The sequence below is a fragment of the Lissotriton helveticus genome, chromosome 4_2 (assembly GCF_964261635.1).
Source record: "Lissotriton helveticus chromosome 4_2, aLisHel1.1, whole genome shotgun sequence".
NCBI classification, from domain to species: Eukaryota; Metazoa; Chordata; class Amphibia; order Caudata; family Salamandridae; genus Lissotriton; species Lissotriton helveticus.
This window is the reverse complement of record NC_136064.1, coordinates 110,453,897-110,477,308: the sequence shown is the minus strand read 5'-3', so window position 1 is coordinate 110,477,308 and position 23,412 is coordinate 110,453,897. Positions and strand designations below refer to the sequence as shown.

Below are 23,412 nucleotides of genomic sequence, written 5' to 3'. Positions count from 1 at the left end.
GACATAGGAGTGACTGATAGGTTTTTTATGTTTCAGTGATTAAAGGTAGATATAGGTAACCTATATCTTAGTAAGGGGTGCATGCACCACCTTACCCAGGCTGCAGTAGCAGGCCTGTGGTGTCATTTTGAAAGGCTTCCCAGGGGTGGCATAATACATGCGGCAGCCCCTGGTAGTCCTCTGGGGTACCTAAGCCCTTGGTAACTAAGGTACCATATACTAGGGACTCATAAGGGTACCCCAGTAACCAAACTTGAGTGTACCTAAAGTACATGCAATCATTTTAAAAGAGAAAGCAGATAGGCTGGGGTCCTGAATAGCAGGATCCCAGCCAAACTAAGTAAGAAAACACCAAAACACCAAGAAAAAAAGTGGGGGCAACCATGTAGTCAGATTCCCCTTCCTACACGTGGGGAAGGGAAGGGCCTGTGTGGTGTCCATAGGGTAGTCTAGTGACCTGTGGAAGGAAAGGCCCTGTATGGTGCCTATAGGGTAGTCTAGTGGCCTGGGAAGAGTTCCCAGTGGGTGGTGGAGTAAACACTTACATGTCCAGGAAGTGGACAAGGAAGGAGGTCTGACCAGTGAATCGTTTTCTTTGACTCCCTAGCACTGAGGTCCCAGCTCTACCATGGGGACGCCCTTGAAGGAGCACCTGTGTAAAGTTTTGGTCGTGGGGGATCTCGGAGTGGGCAAGACGTCCATAATCCAGCGCTACGTGCACAAGGTCTACTCACAGCACTATCGCGCCACGATCGGTGTGGACTTCGCACTCAAAGTTATCAAGTGGGGCCCAGAGACCATCATTCGACTCCAGCTCTGGGATATTGCAGGTGAGTGAGGACACGGGGGTCATCGCTGGTGAGTAGGGACACCTGGGTCATCACTGGTGAGTGGACACATCTGGGTCATCGCAGGTTAGTGGGGACACGGGGGCCATCGCAGGTGAGTGGGGATTAGTGGGTCATGGTAGGTGAGTAGGGACACCTGGGTTATCACAGGTGAGTGGGGACACTGGGTCATCGCAGGTGAGTGGGGACACTGGGTTAATTGCCGGTGAGTGGGGACACTGGGTGAATCGCAGGTGAGTGAGGATTAGTTGGTCGTCCCAGGTGAGAGGGTACACCTAGGTGATCGAAGGTGAGTGGGGATACCTGGGTCATCACAGGTGAGGGGGGAGACTGGGTCATCACAGGTTAGTAGGGACACTGGGTCATTGCAGGTGAGTGGGGACACTGGGTAATCACAGGTGAGTGGGTACACCTGGGTTATCGCAGGTGAGTGGGGCCACCTAGGTGATCGCAGGTGAGTGGGGACACCTGGGTCATCACAGGTGAGGGGGGACACTGGGTCATCGCAGGTGAGTGGGGACACCTAGGTGATTGCAGGTGAGTGGGGACACCTGGGTCATCGCAGGTGAGAGGGTACCCCTGGGTCATCACAGATGAGTGGAAGCATCTAGGTGATCACAGGTGAGTGGGGACACCTAGGTGATCACAGGTGAGAGGGTACCCCTGGGTCATCGCAGGTGAGTGGGGACACTGGGCAATCGTAGGTGAGTGGGGATTAGTGGGTCATCGTAGGTGAGAGGGGACACCTGGGTCATCGCAGGTGAGTGGGGACACTGGGTCATCGCAGGTGAGTGGGGACACTGGATCATCGCAGGTGAGTGGGGACACTGGGTTAATCGCAGGTGAGTGGGGATTAGTAGGTCGTCCCAGATGAGAGGGTACACCTAGGTGATTGCAAGTGAGTGGGGACACCTGGGTCAATACAGGTGAGGGGGAAACTCGGTCATCGCAGGTGAGTGGGGACACCTAGGTGATCACAGGTGAGTGGGTACCTCTGGGTCATCGCAGGTGATTGGACACATCTGGGTCATCGCAGGTTAGTGGGGACACGGGGGTCATCGCAGGTGAGAGGGGATTAGTGGGTCATTGCAGGTGAGTGGGTGCACCTGGGTCATCGCAGGTGAGTGGACACATCTGGGTCATCGCAGGTGAGTGGGGACACCTGGGTCATCACAGGTGAGTGGACACATCTGGGTCATCGCAGGTTAGTGGGGACACGGGGGTCATCACAGGTGAGTGGGGATTAGTGGGTCATTGCAGGTGAGTGGGTACACCTGAGTTATTTATTTATTTATTATTTATTTGTTAAGTTTATAAGGCGCACAGCTACCCAAAAAGGGTTTCCCGGCACCAATGACGGAGCAAAACAGCAGAACAGAAACTAACATAGATGTTACTGGTCAAATAGCCATGTCTTAAATTTTTTCCGGAAACGCACATAGTTTGTTTCTTTCCGTATGAAGGTGGGAAGTGTATTCCAGATAGATGGACCTAAATAGGAAAAAGATCTCCCACCCACTCTAGAAAGTTTAAACCTTGGTACACAGAAATTAGCCGCAGTTTGGGATCGTAGATGACGTGTGGGTACATATGGGTGCATTAATGCTTGGAGGTATTTAGGAGCAGTACCGGTTTTTATTAGGTCGAGCAGATCTGCATTCAATGCGAAGCATTGATTGCTGTCTGCTTCGACAACTATTGTCAGCCATTTCTGGGAATGTAGACACGAGTCAGACGTGCGCTTTTGCAGTCTCAGTTTTGACCGCGGGAGCGCGCTTCTGAGACGCGCTTGCGCAGACGAACTCACAGCCCCTGCTTTCGCTTCGCTCGCACTCGCATGCATTAACGGCGCACACACACAGACACAGCCAGCCCCCACCCCTCTGCACACACACACACACAGGCGCGTGCACACATACACACGCTGCCGCCCCCCACCCCCCTGCACACACACAGACACGCACGCATACACACGCCGCCGCCGCCGCCCTCTACCCTCCCACCCACACACACACACACAGACACACCGCCCCCCTTACAACTAAGCCCCACTCACCGCATCGCCGCCACTCCTGACTTCTGCAGCCACCGCGGGGCATCAACTCCGTGGGCGCGGGCTTCGCGGAAAACGGAAGTCCCGCCCCACGACAGGCGTGACGCTCCCGAACTTCCGTTTTCAGGATGCGCACGCTCGCGGCTTGTTTTCTTTTCTTGTCAGATTGGCGAGAGCTGGAAATCCTTCCAGTGGCTCGGAGGGTGAGTCGCTTGTGTGTGGCTCTAGTGAGCCATTGTTGTTGGTATCTCTTGAATAATCGTTTGAACTTAATCGGGGCCCGAGGAGGACGTACCCGACAACAGTAGAATCTTAGACCTCCAAAAGAATGCACATTCCTAATAAGAACACCCAAAACAGCGCAGCCGCTTAGCTTCAGCACGGTCGAATATACAATGTCGAGTTTTTCAGTCTCTCTTCGATCTGTTTTGTCCATGTTGGTAGCACTTTTTGTAGCGCTTAACTCTAGAGCGCTCAGAGCGCTGAAAATCGTATCGTTTGGACTGGCTGTTGTTTTTTATCCACCCACACCCCAACCCTGTCGGTATCTGATGACGAAACATTTATTTAGTAGCGCCTAAATTGGCACCAATTTGATGCATCATCAGGGAACGAGTCCTAATTTGTGTGCGCCCTTGGACAACGCTCTTACGTGTCCAACCTCCATCAGAGGCTCACAACTCGGCCACAGCCCCAATGTATTTGTTATCAAACAGCCAGAGAGCGAGCTGCATAGTACTGATGATTGGCCCCTGTCTTCTCATGTTCACCTAGCGAGACTTAACTTTAGAATCTGTGACTCGAGCAGGGCTTGCATATTGGTTTACTTTAGGGAATGTTTAAAATGCCGTGGTGATGAGTTTGGCCCAATTGCTTGTTCTTTGTGATGTCACAGAGAGGATGCCTGCAGCCACCAAAACCAGCAGGTTTGCCTTGAGATCTAAGCTTACATTAACACAAAATGGCACAGGTACAGAATGGAAAGCTACAGGGCTGTCTGCTGTAATGCAGTGTTGGTGCAGGAAAGACACTCTTGTTCTCCTCCCAATGCACATATCCATGGGTGGGCACAGGTTGAGTAGTGTGTAGATCAGTGTATATACATATTTAGGATTTGTCCGTTGAAATACCGAGTGTAGTTAGATGGCAGAGTGAGTGTAGTGAGAATGTCAGCAGTTGGATATTTCAGAGTGAGTCTATGATGGTGTATGTGATGATGGGGGAGTGTGTGGGTGCCTCGATTTTACTTATTTCGCAAAAATGCACTTATGTGTTCACTCCCTCGTTTATTGACTTGGGCTCCCTTAACAGCCCAAGATGCATGCGACCCAAGACCAACCTCTGCTAAGAACCAATCGATTAAATCTTGCTTACAGCCTTTTACCCCTAAAAAATCATGGAGTTGGAGCAGATAGGCTGCTGCACCCACAATCTCCCAAGCATCCTAAAACGCGAATTCTGGGGCATATTACTAACGTTAAGCGATATTTATCGCTAACGATGCTTAGCAACGAATTTTTTAACGCTAAGCATCATCAGAAATTATCGCAGATAAACCTTGCTATTAGCAAGGTTTATCGCAAATGCGATAAAAAACGGCAGCAATGCATGAATATCGCTGAAAAGTCAGCGATATTCATGCATTACCGAGCTAATGCTCTTAGCCATGTTATCCACCTCCCATTGGATAACATGGCTAAGAACTGCTCAGGGCAGGTGTTAGTTTTTGGAGATATTCGCGCTTAGCGCGAATATCTCCAAAAGTTGGTAATAGGAGATAGCGATGTTAGCGACTGTTTCCAGTCGCTAACATCTTGGCACGCCCACTTTGCATGTCATTAGTGATAAATATCACTGACATGCAAAGTGGGGCCCAAGATGGTCGCTATCTCCTACTAGCTGGTGCTAACTGGTGTTAGCGACAGCTAGGTAATAGGGAGATAATTTTATCTCCACTTTCTTGGCTTTTAAAGCCAAAAAAGCGGAGATAAACCCCCTTGATAATATCCCCCTCTGTTCTTTGCTGGCCTAAGAGCGCGGTAGCCTCACACGATCGGCGCTGCGGGCGTGAACCCGGAGTGGCTGCACACCGGCACCGATGAAGATATGGGCCTAACTGCAGCCACGCGCGAACCTGCCCGCGTGGACAGAGTCAAGGCGCAGGTAACCTCCTTAGGGCCCGATCGTGCTCCAGGGAAACACTTGCACAGGGTCCTCAGCCTGAAGGCGTGAGAAGCCGTGGGAAACCATGTTGTGAGGTGACAAAGCCGGGGGATGCCACAACTGCTTGCGACAAGACTTACTGCCAGACGTAGATGAGTGTCGATGGGGCCGATTCACAGTGACAGAACTAACTTAAGACAAAATCCTAAACTTACTACTTTTGGTGTTCACAGAAGTTAGGATTTTGTCTTAAGTTTGACTTAAGACAGACTTAAGACAAATTCCTAACTTCTGTGAATACTAAAAGTAGTAAGTTTAGGATTTTGTCGTAAGTTAGTTCTGTGAATCGGGCCCGATGTCCACGGGAACGGCTCAGTGAAGGGACCAGAGATCGGATGGTTGCGACAACCATGCTGACAGGGTTTCAAGCTGTCGCTCCCGCAGCGCCTTTGGCTTCAGTTGTCCATCGGCATCGCACTTCTCAGTCGTGGTGCTTGGCCAAGCACCATATACAGTCAGAAGGAGGGTAGAAAACGAGGTTTAAAACCAGAAAGCATAGAAAACAAGCATTGGCATAGCCAATAAGTTTGGTCTTTGGGGCCTTTCAAGTGTTTTGTCACATCTGCTGCTTAATCTGTCACACACAGTTTTAGCAGAGGCAGCAGGAGTGCTTGGTTATTTCAAGGAACCTACTGCTTGAAGCTGGAGATCTTTATAGACAGCAGGCAGCCATAACACCCACCATATATGTAAATGTAAATGTACAGGAATTTATATAGCGCAAATCACCAAGCGGTTTCTAAGCGCTTGCTTAGGGAACCCGTCCTGGTATTCCCCTGTGAGATAACCCCGGCAGGGTATCCGCAAGGTGAAAGCCAGGCATCACGCCGCGAGGGGCCGTTGTGGAGATTAAGCAAGCTATTGCCCAGAGTCGTAGAGTGTGAACCCGTGAATCGAGTAGGCACTGGAGCGAGAATTGTCGAGTCCATGGACATTTTAGGACTCAAGACCCCGCCGAGCCGGGAATTGAACCCTGGTCCCGGGCTGACCTCTGCTTCCAGGTCTGCCTCCTCTAACCAGTGAGCCACACTTCTCCTGGTGCGAACTGCTTCTCCTCTGGCAACTGCTGGTGCTGAGTCTGCTCTGGGAGTCAGTGGGGTCGAAGCAGGCAGAGTTGGAATAGAGTCGGATCTAGCTATTCATGAGTCAAAACCAGGTCCACACCAACCAATGTGAATTGTTGGGAGTGCGCCATAGAGGTGTGGCGTAGCGGCCAGGGCGACTGACGCTGGAATCTGGGGACCACGGTTCGATCCCCGGCACCGGCGGCAGGTTAGCCCAGCACCATGTGACTCTGGGCAATAGCTCGCTTAATTTTCCCGACGGCCCCCAGCGCCTGGAGACCCTTACAGGTGATTGTGCGCTTTACAAATGTGGATTATTATTATTATTATTATTATTATAGTTTGGTGTGTCTGCTTCAGGACATATACACCGGCGCAGACATACATTCTGCCTGTGCGTCTGATCAGTACAACAGCGTGCAGGGCAGGGGGAATGGGAGGCTTTCCTTTCCCGCTTGCAGGCCTCAATTCACGGCCAGGGAGAAATTATCCATTTAATGACGTCATTCTATTCTCCTAAACTTATGCCGCACATGGTTACCCAGAAGGGCCTCTCAGCGATCAAGATGTAACCTCGCGGAAACTCAAGCCTGTGACCTTTAGATCACAGCACTGTCCAGGGTGAGCGTTTACCTCACTAAACCATCTTTCCTACTCAATCAGTTAACCTCACATTTAGAAAGTGCTTTGTGCCACCTTAATGTTTCCTTAAATCTTTGAAGGAGCACAGGAGATTTGAAAATGCAGAACCAGGAGACAGGCAGGGAGAAGATATGGAGATCGAGGATGGAGCTGCCACAGCCCATTAACTCAATGGCCAATATTTTTGTGGGAGTTATTGAATTGGTACTGAGAGGTAAGGTAGGGAGAGGAGAAGCAGCATAGGAGATGGTGGGGTACAGGAGGGAATAATGCAAGAAGGGGATGGAATCCAGGCTCTGATGGGACATTAGATCAAGCCGGAGAGTGCGCCCGCGAGGCAGGAGAATGTTCATGTGTCTCCAAACTGCCACCCCCCTCTCAAAATTCTACTGTCAGTTCTCTCGTGCAGCCTCACCTTCAGCTGAAAAGAGACTTGTGCAGTTCAACCCATTTCCCTATGATCTCAGGTTTCAGGGAGGGAAGAGAAGTCAGGGTGAGTAAAGGATTTTTCAACAGGGTGCAATAGGCTTAGTCCTAGCAAGTGTCTAACCATGAGTGGTCTTAACTATGTTTTACAAATTCACAATTTCACCCTAGACGATGTGACCACCACATCACTCGGGGACACCACCACATCACTTGGGGACACCACCACATCACTCGGGGACACCACCACATCACTCAGGGGCACCACCACATCACTCGGGGACACCACCACATCACTCGGGGACACCACCACATCACTCGGGGACACCACCACATCACTCTGGGACACCACCACATCACTCGGGGACACCACCACATCACTCGGGGACACCACCACATCACTCGGGGACACCACCACATCACTCTGGGACACCACCACATCACTCGGGGACACCACCACATCACTCGGGGACACCACCACATCACTCAGGGGCACCACCACATCACTCAGGGGCACCACCACATCACTCAGGGGCACCACTACATCACTCGGGTGCACCACCACATCACTCACGGGCACCACCACATCACTCAGGAGCACCACCACATCACTCGGGAGCACCACCACATCACTCAGGGACACCACCACATCACTCAAGGTCACCACCACATCACTCGGGGACACCACCACAACACTCAGGGACACCACCACATCACTCAGGGGCACCACCACATCACTCAGGGGCACCACTACATCACTCGGGTGCACCACCACATCACTCACGGGCACCACCACATCACTCAGGAGCACCGCCACATCACTCAGGGGCACCACTACATCACTCGGGTGCACCACCACATCACTCACGGGCACCAACACATCACTCAGGAGCACCACCACATCACTCGGGAGCACCACCACATCACTCACGGGCACCACCACATCACTCTGGGACACCACCACATCACTCACGGGCACCACCACATCACTCAGGAGCACCACCACATCACTCGGGAGCACCACCACATCACTCAGGGACACCACCACATCACTCAAGGTCACCACCACATCACGCAGGGACACCACCACATCACTCAGGGGCACCACCACATCACTCAGGGGCACCACTACATCACTCGGGTGCACCACCACATCACTCACGGGCACCACCACATCACTCAGGAGCACCACCACATGACTCAGGGGCACCACTACATCACTCAGGAGCACCACCACATCACTCAGGGGCACCACTACATCACTCGGGTGCACCACCACATCACTCAGGGGCATCACCACATCACTCAGGAGCACCACCACATCACTCGGGAGCACCACCACATCACTCAGGGACACCACCACATCACTCGGGGACACCACCACATCACTCGGGGACACCACCACATCACTCGGGGACACCACCACATTACTCTGGGACACAACCACATCACTCTAATACACCACCACATCACTCAGCACCACAACAGCACTGTCCTTGCTTGCTACCAAAAAGCATTGCCATAGCCAATAGGACTCGCATTAGGAAAGTGTAAGCTATTGGCTTTGTGAATAACAAAGCTATTAATTTATATATTTTCAAAACCAACACATATTTTTAAAAAAATGTCATTTACAATACCAATAGCTCACACATTCCTAACGCGAGACCTATTGCATTGCAAATGCTTGTCTTGAACCTATAGCTCAGGGCTTTTAAATTTTATTCGATTCTCCAACCTGAGCCAATGTAGGTCACGTAGATGGCCAGAAATGCTAGATGTTTTAGAAACTTTACAAAGCAGCCTGGCCGCAGAATTTTGTATCAACTATAATCTACGTACCACGGCCTCTTTTGACCCAAGGTAGAGGATGTTGCCATAGTCAAGTCATGATGTTATGAGCGCATTGACTACGGTCTTTTGGGTAGAAACAGGTAGCATCCACAGAATTTTCTTCAGCCATTTCAAATGGTGAAACATAGGGTTGCTACTTTGTTAGTTTGTTGGTTCATAGATAAAGTACTGTCCACAATCACCCCAAGATTACGAACATGACTGGTCGGAATTGGGAGATTTCCCATTTGAATAGGCCAATGGGTGGAGTTCGAAAGATCTTTATGTTGTCCTAAGACAAGAGCCTCTGTCTTATCTCTGTTAAGTTTTAACTGGTTTACAATCATCCAGTCCAGTCATCCAGTTATCGCAGGTGAGTGGGGACACTGGGTCATAGCAGGTGAGTGTGGACACCTGGGTCATCAAAGGTGAGTGGGGATTAGTGGGTCATCGTAGGTGAGTGGGTACACCTGGGTCATCGCAGGTGAGAGGGGACACTGGGTCATCGCAGGTGAGTGTGGACACTGGGTCATCGCAGGTGAGTGGGGACACTGGGTTAATCGCAGGAGAGTGGGGATTAGTAGGTCGTCCCAGGTGAGAGGGTACACCTAGGTGATTGCAGGTGAGTAGGGACACCTGGGTCATCACAGGTGAGGGGGGACACTGGGTCATCACAGGTGAGTGGGGACACTGGGTCATTGCAGGTGAGTAGGGACACTGGATCACCGCAGGTGAGTGGGTACACCTGGGTAATCACAGGTGAGTGGGGACACCTAGGTGATTGCAGGTGAGTGGGGACACCTAGGTGATCACAGGTGAGTGGGGTCACCTGGGTCATCGCAGGTGAGTGGAAGCATCTAGGTGATCACAGGTGAGTGGGGACACCTGGGTCATCGCAGGTGAGAGGGGACACCTAGGTGATCGCAGGTGAGAGGGGACACCTAGGTGATCGCAGGTGAGTGTGGACACCTAGGTGATCACAGGTGAGAGGGTACCCCTGGGTCATCGCAGGTGAGTGGAAGCATCTAGGTGGTCGCAGGTGAGTGGGGATTCCTAGGTCATCGCAGGTGAGTGGGGACATCTGTGTCTTCACAGGTCAGTGGGGTCACTTTGGGAAGAGCAGGTAGGGGGACACCTGTTCTCTCGGAGGTGGGACATCGTGATGCGATGACACCTGAGGCATTTCACGTATGTCTGTATACCTGGGGTATTGCAGCTGTAGGGACACCTGGGCCATCAAAGGTTTGGGGTTACCTAGTGCATCACAGCTGAGGGAATTCCTGGGACATTGCAGGTGTGAGGACGCCTGGAGCAGTGCAGATTGCAGAAGACAACACAGGATAAGCAGATGTAGGGACACCTAGGACATCGCAGGTGGGGGAAGACGTTGGGCCTCGCAGGGGTGGGGTCTCCTTGGACATTACAGGTGGATGTGTAGCATTGTAGGTTGGTAGGCACTGGTGCAGGTGAGACACCTGGCATTAAAGAAGGGAGAGACGGCTGGGATACCACAGGAGTGGGAGCCACCCAGGACATCAGAGAAAAGACACCCAAGACACAGGTGGGGGAGACAGCGGGGACATTGGGAATGAGATACCTAACACATTAAAAGTGGGGGATACCTGGGGCATCAGAGATGAGATACCTAGGACAGCACAGGTGGGGGATACCTGGAGCATCGGAGATAATTTACCTAGGACAGCACAGGTGGGCGATACCTGGGGCTTCAGAGATGAGATACCTAGAACAGCACAGGTGGGATACCTAGGGCATCAGAGATGAGATACCTAGGACAGCACAGGTGTGGGGATACCTGGGACATCGGAGATGAGATACCTAGGACAGCACAGGTGGGGGATACCGGGGGCATCGCAGATGAGATACCTAGGTCAGCACAGGACGGGGAATACCTCGGGCATCAGAGATGAGATACCTAGGACAGCAGAGGTGGGGATACCTAGGGCATCAGAGATGAGATACCTTGGGCAGCACGGGTGGGGAATACCTGGGGCATCAGTGAAGAGATACCTAAGACAACAAAGGTGGGGGATACCTGGGCATCAGAGATGAGATACCTAGAACAGCACGGGTGGGGGGATACCTCGGGCATCAGAGATGAGATACCTAGGACAGCACAGGTGGGGAATACCTAGGACATCAGAGATGAGATACCTAGGACAGCACAGGTGGGGGATACATGGGGCTTCAGAGATGAGATACCTAGGACAGCACAGGTGGGGAATACCTCGGGCATCAGAGATGAGATACCTAGGACAGCACAGGTGGGGAATACCTAGGACATCAGAGATGAGATACCTAGGACAGCACAGGTGGGGAATACCTCGGGCATCAGAGATGAGATACCTAGGACAGCACGGGTGGGGGGATACCTGGGGCATCAGAGATGAGATACCTAAGACAGCACAGGTGGGGGATACCTCGGGCATCAGAGATGAGATACCTAGGACAGCACAGGTGGGGAATACCTAGGACATCAGAGATGAGATACCTAGGACAGCACAGGTGGGGAATACCTCGGGCATCAGAGATGAGATACCTAGGACAGCACAGGTGGGGAATACCTAGGACATCAGAGATGAGATACCTAGGACAGCACAGGTGGGGAATACCTCGAGCATCAGAGATGAGATACCTAGGACAGCACAGGTAGGGGGATACCTGGGACATCAGAGATGAGATACCTAGGACAGCACAGGTGTGGGATACATGGGGCTTCAGAGATGAGATACCTAGAACAGCACAGGTGGGATACCTAGGGCATCAGAGATGAGATACCTAGGACAGCACAGGTGTGGGATACATGGGGCTTCAGAGATGAGATACCTAGAACAGCACAGGTGGGGGATACCTGGGGATTCAGAGATGAGATACCTAGGACAGCACAGGTGGGGAATACCTCGGGCATCAGAGATGAGATACCTAGGACAGCACAGGTGTGGGATACCTGGGGCATCAGAGATGAGATACCTAGGACAGCACAGGTGTGGGATACCTGGGGCATCAGAGATGAGATACCTAGGACAGCACAGGTGGGGATACCTAGGGCATCAGAGATGAGATACCTAGGACAGCACAGGTGTGGGATACATGGGGCTTCAGAGATGAGATACCTAGAACAGCACAGGTGGGGGATACCTGGGGCTTCAGAGATGAGATACCTAGGACAGCACAGGTGGGGAATACCTCGGGCATCAGAGATGAGATACCTAGGACAGCACAGGTGTGGGATACCTGGGGCATCAGAGATGAGATACCTAGGACAGCACAGGTGTTGGATACCTGGGGCATCAGAGATGAGATACCTAGGACAGCACAGGTGGGGGATACATGGGGCTTCAGAGATGAGATACCTAGGACAGCACAGGTGGGGAATACCTCGGGCATCAGAGATGAGATACCTAGGGCAGCACAGGTGGGGAATACCTAGGACATCAGAGATGAGATACCTAGGACAGCACAGGTGGGGAATACCTCGGACATCAGAGATGAGATACCTAGGACAGCACAGGACGGGGGATACCTGCGGCAACAGAGATGAGATACCTAGGACAGGACAGGTGGGGATACCTGGGGCATCAGAGATGAGATACCTAGAACAGCACAGGTGGGGGGATACCTGCGGCAACAGAGATGAGATACCTAGGACAGGACAGGTGGGGATACCTGGGGCATCAGAGATGAGATACCTAGAACAGCAGAGGTGGGGATACCTAGGACATCAGAGATGAGATACCTAGGACAGCACAGGTGGGGATACCTGGGGCATCAGAGATGAGATACCTAGGACAGCACAGGTGGGGATACCTGGGGCATCATAGATGAGATACCTAGAACAGCACATGTGGGATACCTAGGGCATCAGAGATGAGATACCTAGGACAGCACAGGTGGGGATACCTAGGACATCAGAGATGAGATACCTAGGACAGCACAGGTGGGGATACCTAGGACATCAGAGATGAGATACCTAGGACAGCACAGGTGGGGATACCTAGGACATCAGAGATGAGATACCTAGGACAGCACAGGTGGGGATACCTAGGACATCAGAGATGAGATACCTAGGACAGCACAGGTGAGGATACCTAGGACATCAGAGATTAGATACCTAGGACAGCACAGGTGGGGATACCTGGGGCATCAGAGATGAGATACCTAGGGCAGCACAGGTGGGGGATACCTAGGACATCAGAGATTAGATACCTAGGACAGCACAGGTGGGGATACCTGGGGCATCAGAGATGAGATACCTAGGACAGCACAGGTGGGGATACCTGGGGCATCAGAGATGAGATACCTAGGACAGCACAGGTGGGGATACCTGGGACATCAGAGATGAGATACCTAGAACAGCACAGGTGGGATACCTAGGGCATCAGAGATGAGATACCTAGGACAGCACAGGTGGGGATACCTAGGACATCAGAGATGAGATACCTAGGACAGCACAGGTGGGGATACCTGGGGCATCAGAGATGAGATACCTAGGACAGCACAGGTGGGGATACCTGGGGCATCAGAGATGAGATACCTAGGACAGCACAGGTGGGGATACCTAGGACATCAGAGATGAGATACCTAGGACAGCACAGGTGGGGATACCTAGGGCATCAGAGATGAGATACCTAGAACAGCACAGGTGGGATACCTAGGGCATCAGAGATGAGATACCTAGGACAGCACAGGTGGGGATACCTAGGACATCAGAGATGAGATACCTAGGACAGCACAGGTGGGGATACCTGGGGCATCAGAGATGAGATACCTAGGACAGCACAGGTGGGGATACCTGGGGCATCATAGATGAGATACCTAGGACAGCAGAGGTGGGGGATACCGGGGGCATCAGAGATGAGATACCTAGGACAGGACAGGTGGGATACCTAGGGCATCAGAGATGAGATACCTAGGACAGCACAGGTGGGGATACCTAGGACATCAGAGATGAGATACCTAGGACAGCACAGGTGGGGGGATACCTGGGCATCAGAGATGAGATACCTAGGACAGCAGAGGTGGGGGATACCGGGGGCATCAGAGATGAGATACCTAGGACAGGACAGGTGGGATACCTAGGGCATCAGAGATGAGATACCTAGGACAGCACAGGTGGGGATACCTAGGACATCAGAGATGAGATACCTAGGACAGCACAGGTGGGGGGATACCTGGGCATCAGAGATGAGATACCTAGGACAGCACAGGTGGGGGGATACCTGGGGTATCAGAGATGAGATACCTAGGACAGCACAGGTGGGGATACCTAGGACATCAGAGATGAGATACCTAGGACAGCACAGATGGGGGGATACCTAGGGCATCAGAGATGAGATAACTAGGACAGCACAGGTGGGGATACCTAGGACATCAGAGATGAGATACCTAGGACAGCACAGGTGGGGGATACTTGCGGCATCATAGATGAGATACCTAGGACAGCAGAGGTAAGGATACCTAGGACATCAGAGATGAGATACCTAGGACAGCACAGGTGGGGGATACCTGGGCATCAAAAATGAGATACCTAGGACAGCAGAGGTGGGGATACCTGGGGCATCATAGATGAGATACCTAGGACAGCAGAGGTAAGGATACCTAGGACATCAGAGATGAGATACCTAGGACAGCACAGGTGGGGGGATACCTGGGGCATCAGAGATGAGATACCTAGGACAGCACAGGTGGGGGGATACCTGGGGCATCGGAGATGAGATACCTAGGACAGCACAGGTGGGGGGATACCTGGGGCATCGGAGATGAGATACCTAGGACAGCACAGGTGGGGGGATACCTGGGGCATCGGATATGAGATACCTAGGACAGCACAGGTGGGGGGATACCTGGGGCATCAGAGATGAGATACCAAGGACAGCACAGGTGGGGGGATACCTGGGGCATCAGAGATGACATACCTAGGACAGCACAGGTGGGGGGATACCTAGGGCATCATAGATGAGATACCTAAGACAGCAAAGGTGGGGGGATACCTGGGGTATCAGAGATGAGATACCTAGGGTTGCACAGGTGGGGGGATACCTGGGGCATCAGAGATGAGATACCTAGGACAGCACAGGTGGGGGATACATGGGGCTTCAGAGATGAGATACCTAGGACAGCACAGGTGTGGGATACCTGGGACATCGGAGATGAGATACCTAGGGCAGCACAGGTGGGGGGATACCTGGGGCTTCAGAGATGAGATACCTAGGACAGCACAGGTGGGGGGATACCTGGGACATCGGAGATGAGATACCTAGGGCAGCACAGGTGGGGGGATACCTAGGGCATAAGAGATGAGATACCTAGGACAGCACAGGTGGGAGATACCTGGGGCATCAGAGATGAGACACCTAGGACAGCACAGGTGGGGATACCTAGGGCATCAGAGATGAGATACCTAGGACAGCACAGGTGGGGGATACCTGGGGCATCAGAGATGAGATACTTAGGACAGCACAGGTGGGAGATACCTGGGGCATCAGAGATGAGACACCTAGGACAGCACAGGTGGGGGATACCTGGGGCATCAGAGATGAGATACCTAGGACAGCACAGGTGGGGATACCTAGGGCATCAGAGATGAGATACCTAGGACAGCACAGGTGGGGATACCTAGGACATCAGAGATGAGATACCTAGGACAGCACAGGTGGGGATACCTAGGACATCAGAGATGAGATACCTAGGACAGCACAGGTGGGGATACCTAGGACATCAGAGATGAGATACCTAGGACAGCACAGGTGGGGATACCTAGGACACCAGAGATGAGAAACCTAGGACAGCACAGGTGGGGATACATGGGACATCAGAGATGAGATACCTAGAACAGCACAGGTGGGATACCTAGGGCATCAGAGATGAGATACCTAGGACAGCACAGGTGGGGATACCTAGGACATCAGAGATGAGATACCTAGGACAGCACAGGTGGGGATACCTGGGGCATCAGAGATGAGATACCTAGGACAGCACAGGTGGGGATACCTGGGGCATCATAGATGAGATACCTAGGACAGCAGAGGTGGGGGATACCGGGGGCATCAGAGATGAGATACCTAGGACAGGACAGGTGGGATACCTAGGGCATCAGAGATGAGATACCTAGGACAGCACAGGTGGGGATACCTAGGACATCAGAGATGAGATACCTAGGACAGCACAGGTGGGGGGATACCTGGGCATCAGAGATGAGATACCTAGGACAGCAGAGGTGGGGGATACCGGGGGCATCAGAGATGAGATACCTAGGACAGGACAGGTGGGATACCTAGGGCATCAGAGATGAGATACCTAGGACAGCACAGGTGGGGATACCTAGGACATCAGAGATGAGATACCTAGGACAGCACAGGTGGGGGGATACCTGGGCATCAGAGATGAGATACCTAGGACAGCACAGGTGGGGGGATACCTGGGGTATCAGAGATGAGATACCTAGGACAGCACAGGTGGGGATACCTAGGACATCAGAGATGAGATACCTAGGACAGCACAGATGGGGGGATACCTAGGGCATCAGAGATGAGATAACTAGGACAGCACAGGTGGGGATACCTAGGACATCAGAGATGAGATACCTAGGACAGCACAGGTGGGGGATACTTGCGGCATCATAGATGAGATACCTAGGACAGCAGAGGTAAGGATACCTAGGACATCAGAGATGAGATACCTAGGACAGCACAGGTGGGGGATACCTGGGCATCAAAAATGAGATACCTAGGACAGCAGAGGTGGGGATACCTGGGGCATCATAGATGAGATACCTAGGACAGCAGAGGTAAGGATACCTAGGACATCAGAGATGAGATACCTAGGACAGCACAGGTGGGGGGATACCTGGGGCATCAGAGATGAGATACCTAGGACAGCACAGGTGGGGGGATACCTGGGGCATCGGAGATGAGATACCTAGGACAGCACAGGTGGGGGGATACCTGGGGCATCGGAGATGAGATACCTAGGACAGCACAGGTGGGGGGATACCTGGGGCATCGGAGATGAGATACCTAGGACAGCACAGGTGGGGGGATACCTGGGGCATCAGAGATGAGATACCAAGGACAGCACAGGTGGGGGGATACCTGGGGCATCAGAGATGACATACCTAGGACAGCACAGGTGGGGGGATACCTAGGGCATCATAGATGAGATACCTAAGACAGCAAAGGTGGGGGGATACCTGGGGTATCAGAGATGAGATACCTAGGGTTGCACAGGTGGGGGGATACCTGGGGCATCAGAGATGAGATACCTAGGACAGCACAGGTGGGGGATACATGGGGCTTCAGAGATGAGATACCTAGGACAGCACAGGTGTGGGATACCTGGGACATCGGAGATGAGATACCTAGGGCAGCACAGGTGGGGGGATACCTGGGGCTTCAGAGATGAGATACCTAGGACAGCACAGGTGGGGGGATACCTGGGACATCGGAGATGAGATACCTAGGGCAGCACAGGTGGGGGGATACCTAGGGCATAAGAGATGAGATACCTAGGACAGCACAGGTGGGAGATACCTGGGGCATCAGAGATGAGACACCTAGGACAGCACAGGTGGGGATACCTAGGGCATCAGAGATGAGATACCTAGGACAGCACAGGTGGGGGATACCTGGGGCATCAGAGATGAGATACTTAGGACAGCACAGGTGGGAGATACCTGGGGCATCAGAGATGAGACACCTAGGACAGCACAGGTGGGGGATACCTGGGGCATCAGAGATGAGATACCTAGGACAGCACAGGTGGGGGATACCTGGGACATCACAGATGAGATACCTAGGACAGCACAGGTGGGGATACCTAGGGCATCAGAGATGAGATACCTAGGACAGCACAGGTGGGGATACCTAGGGCATCAGAGATGAGATACCTAGGACAGCACAGGTGGGGGATACCTGGGGCATCAGAGATGAGATACCTAGAACAGCACAGGTGGGGGGATACCTGGGGCATCAGAGATGAGATACCTAGGACAGCACAGGAGGGGGATACCTGGGGCATCAGTGAAGAGATACCTTGGGCAGCACAGGTGGGGGATACCTGGGCATCAGAGATGAGATACCTAGGACAGCACGGGTGGGGGGATACCTGGGGCATCAGAGATGAGATACCTAGGACAGCAGAGGTGGGGGGATACCTAGGGCATCAGTGAAGAGATACCTTGGGCAGCACAGGTGGGGGATACCTGGGCATCAGAGATGAGATACCTAGGACAGCAAGGGTGGGGGGATACCTGGGGCATCAGAGATGAGATACCTAAGACAGCACAGGTGGGGGATACATGGGGCTTCAGAGATGAGATACCTAGAACAGCACAGGTGGGGATACCTAGGGCATCAGAGATGAGATACCTAGGACAGCAGAGGTAAGGATACCTAGGGCATCAGAGATGAGATACCTAGGACAGCAGAGGTAAGGATACCTAGGGCATCAGAGATGAGATACCTAGGACAGGACAGGTGGGGATACCTAGGACATCAGAGATGAGATACCTAGGACAGCACAGGTGGGGGGATACCTGGGGCATCGGAGATGAGATACCTAGGACAGCACAGTTGGGGTGATACCTAGGGCATCAGAGATGAGATACCTAGGACAGCACAGGTGGGGGGATACCTGGGGCATCAGAGATGACATACCTAGGACAGCACAGGTGGGGGGATACCTAGGGCATCATAGATGAGATACCTAGGACAGCACAGGTGGGGGGATACCTAGGGCATCATAGATGAGATACCTAAGACAGCAAAGGTGGGGGGATACCTGGGGCATCAGAGATGAGATACCTAGGACAGCACAGGTGGGGGATACATGGGGCTTCTGTAGTGTAGCTCCTATTTTCCCAATAGACTCTGCGCATTGGAATAATACCTACAGCAGTAAAGGCCTAGACCAGACGTTAACTAGGTCTACTACTGTCGATACTAGACTTCATTTTTGGGTTTGCCAGCTAAGCTCAGAGTTCGCTAGAAACTTTCTCGAATGTTCAAGGAAGGAATTAACTCCCCTGATTAGACAAGAAGGGATTTAGTTTCTGACAACCATAGAACATGACAACTTTGCTCTCCCCTAATCAAGAGTCAATCTCAAGAGTCGTGTGAGCACAAGGCAATTATTTTACTCAGTCAGTACGTGCATTCTTAGTCTCATCAGAATGTAGAGAAAAGGAAGAGACGGGCGTGTTCAATAAAAAGGTGTTATTTATTGATCAGTCTCTTTTCTCATACATGAGAAATGGATCGATATTATTGCAATACTTATAGTTAAGTAAAGTGCATACATTAAAAGCAATAGTATAAAATAATACTGTAAAAACATTGATATGGTTTCTGAGCCATATGATGTTTAAAATGATTAAAATATATTTACATACACATATACATTTGACTAAACGTACTCAACTGGTGTTTCTAAATACGCCTACCCCGTGTACCTGACCTAAGTCTAATGCGTGGGCGGGAATAGAAAGTTACAGTTTAAGTTAAGTTTGTTTTTGCCAAGTGAATAACTAAAGAATTCTCTGTGAGGGGTTATTCAGTTCTGTACCTGGAAGTTAGGATGAATGAGGAATGGTATCTCTTTCTCTGCTCTCGATATTCCAGGCTGCCTGCGAGGGCTACCCGGAAGCGCCGGTGCTGGGTCTCTCGGCTTGAGATAGCAGCGCGTCTCTCAGCGCGTCAGGAAGGCGGGGCTGCTGCCAGCGGGGTCTGCTTCTGCTCTCGGCTTCGGCAAGTATGGCTGCTCCGTCTTGTCACCACGCGTGTCTTTGCATAGGGCAAGGTCGGCAATATTTATACCTTAAAGGTGCCGAGATTGACGTAAGGATGGACATAGGTACGTCAATAAAGATGTCATACGACTTGCTCGTTAGCACATTCTTTTGCAAAAGTTCTCTGTGAAATCAAAACAATGGCCGCACGGATTATCCAGGTTGTCATAGGTTTGATTTGTTATGAGAACGTTGTATGCCTTATCAGGGGCTGGAGGAATGTCGCTTGTCTAATTAGATCTCAAGCGTTATGACCTAATCAGATAACACGTTCCTGTGCCGTAGTGTGACTGCGTCAGATAACGGTATCTGCATCATGGGGGTTTTCATGCCTCATGGGCTGACTGTTAGTTAACTAGCTAGTTAGTTTAACCAGAATAGGGTCAGGAATAGGGGGACTGATTCAGAACCTATAGAAATACACGACACCCACTCCACGCTAACTATGGTCATATCTACTAATCTATGCATAGTATAACATAGTACAACATACTATAGAGTATAGTGTATACCTTACCACCCCAAAATACATAAATGCATTTTGAAATTTTCAAATATACTGAAAAATTGCAGTCATATATATTGTATGCACTTAAGCTATGAATTAAATGCAAAAGTAAACACGCATTGTTATGCATTATTGCTTTTTGATATATGAGAAATACACATGAAATGGCTCTTAATATGGCTATACAGAAAGGAAGTTCGAGACCATTTCATCACATAATAAAATATTTGTGAACATACCAGCGGGCAGCTAAAGTCTATAAAGTCTATAAAGTATCTAAAAGTAGAAATCTTAGTTCTCTAGGAATAGTTTCTTACTTTAAGCAGAAGATCAGTGTCCCGGGAAAAAAATATGTAGAAAAATATTTTAGGGGCTTGCTGAAAAAATTGCTGTCCGTGAACTGAATGGTAATTGTTCATGTGACTTTATTTTTAAAGTTGAAGGCCGAATTCAGGGAACGCCGTGTGCGAGTTTACTCAAAAGTCTCTATTTCTGTTCTGGAGAGAACATCATATCATTCAGGCTTTCGAAAAAACTGTCAACAGCTTCATGGGAAAGTTCCACTAAGTCGGAAATAGGGGTAACCATGCATTCGTGCGCATGATTGTCTCCATTGACATTCTGATTCGCATTGCTGACAGAAGGTCGTACCTGTTCGATGTTGCTTTCATCTTGAACTTCACTACCCTTCAATCGTAGTGGTGAAGATTCCAGGAATGCCGTCATCAGGATTGGCAGCCTTTGAGGGCAGCACAAAGCGTGAACCTTGGTAGGAACCAACAGTGTATCTGCATCCACCGGCGCATCCGATTGTAGCGTCAGACAGGTGTCTAACACGCATTCTTCTCCGCATAGCAGACACCTTAGTACAGGTAAAACACACCTTTGCCACATTGGTCGAAATGATAGAAACCAAGTCATATTTAGGTCTCTAAGCCGGGAGAGTCCCAGGATTTTTGATATCCGGTCCCGGTATCCAATGGCTAGGATCGTATCTTCCATTGTCGCGAGAGTTTGATCTGTGACATGGGTTGCCATAACGAAAAATAAGGACTAGGAATAGGATTCCTGCAATTAGTCCCAGGATCAGGGGAAGTCCGCCAAAAATCGAATGGACGAAATCTGGAAAAATACCCAGTATGGCTTTGAATGGTGTTAATGCCATCGAAAATACTGTCTTAAATACCTTTGAGACCCCTGTGGTATCAGAAATATTTAAGATTTCGCTCAGGATTTCCGCGAAATGTACGGGGGAATTGGTTGATAATAATGTATGTATCTCTGCAGTCGTCCTTGCGACTTGTAGATCATACGTTTCTTTAGATGACGTGAGCCTTGTAGGCGTCTGAAGAAGCACTGTTTTCATTCTGCTTAAAGTGTCTATTCGAATAGAAGTAATTTTCAAACTGGGCCATGCCCTTGCCTCCCTGTCTGGAAAGGAGCTGGGGAACAAAGAACGTCCACAGCACTTGACCTTCGCCGTTGTAGTTACTAGATAAGGAGTCCCGGGCATAAGACTACAACATCTGCGGTCTACAATAAGAATGTAACTCCCATTATAGAGTCTTTGAAAGAATGGTTCTATTTCAGTTGCAGGTGCGCCTTGCTGGTGACATGAAAGGTTGTATGAATTCCCTTCACAGGCTCCATGCAAACTAATTCCGTTACACAGAAGCGTGCCGCTTAGTGACATAGCACAATTGTTGCCACTAAGAAACACTTTCTGTCCTTTATTACTGACACATGCATGTGAATAGGGCAGGTTCCAAGTTGTTTTAAGGTACCCCTTTCCCAATTTCTCGTACATGCCAGCCTGTATATATTTTTGGCAGTATTGAAACCTGAAGGTTGAGATTGGAATATTTATTATTCCGTGGATTATCCATTCACTGACAGGTCGTTCTGACATTGTCATTGGTAATCTTTCTAGTTTTTCAATGCTCAAGATTGTATAATCAGCACCCTTCTGCGCCATACCGATTTGTCTATCAGTAAGGTTAAAGATTTGGAATAGTGACGTTGTGTTGATTAAACGCCAAGGCACATACCCTGAACGCAGATTTTGTAACGTCCAGCCAAGCTGTACAATAGAACGCAATTGTGACTGACCATGTTGTAATAACAGTAAGTCTTGCGATAATATATCGATTGCTGAAGACACAATGCTGTCCAATGAAAATATTCTGGAGGACAGAGTCATTAACCCATTGTCCACTACAGAAAGTGATTTTTCCAAATTAATACGATCAATTTCACGTATTCTCTCTGCTGTTTCAATTTGAGTAACCTTCCAGGCCTCATTGTATGCTGCATATACAGAGGCTGCTATGAAACGCTTTTGACGCTGTTTGCGTGGTCCCATTATGAAATCACGCAAGTCAGCACCATCAGTAAGTAAAGTTAGGTGTTGCTTAATTTCAGGCAGTGTGGAAGTCTGTAGCCATTGAAGGCATAATTTGCCCACACTGTAGGTTGTTATTATCCCTGGGTGATGTCTTTGAGGATATCTAGGGTCTGGCCTGGTCATTTTGAAACCCTGTGTTTTATTCAGGAATCTATCTTGACAGTTATTTGTATCTGTGGGCCAGATCAACCATTGTTTCCAATTAGGATGTGTTCTGTTTTGGTTAAGTATATGGTTTATGTCTATTTCTTCATCTGTATCAGAGTTATTGCTAAACATTGTTGGCTTTGGAATAGACGGGTTATTTAAATCTTTGATTTTGGCTAAGCCAAGACAGGTGGTTTGTTGAACAGTGTCATTTAAAAATATCATTTGTTCTGGGATCATGCAGGCTCTAAACAAAGCTTCTAAACCCTGTACTTGCCATTCTTTTGTACCCCAAACACTTTTCAAATCAACATTTTTGTCCCAATAATCAAATCCAAAAGTATTCATTTTTTCGAAGAATGAATCTGAATATATCAATTTTGTGTTGGTTATCATGGTTTTCATCCCTGTCTTGTTTGATAATTTATAATAAAATGTTTCAGCATTACTTGTGTTAAAACCT

The 23,412-nt window shown here is 50.2% G+C and overlaps 1 protein-coding gene across 1 annotated transcript in view; it reads left to right on the top strand.

Moving 5' to 3' along the window:
- The first annotated feature begins 628 nt into the window (after positions 1–628).
- The window catches only part of LOC144752238 (ras-related protein Rab-38-like), a 79,268-nt gene continuing 56,484 nt past the window's right edge, over positions 629–23,412 (top strand). Inside the window, exon 1 of the mRNA XM_078640237.1 lies at positions 629–830. Within this exon, the coding sequence (XP_078496363.1) occupies positions 629–830 (202 nt within the window). The remainder of the gene's footprint in view (positions 831–23,412) is intronic.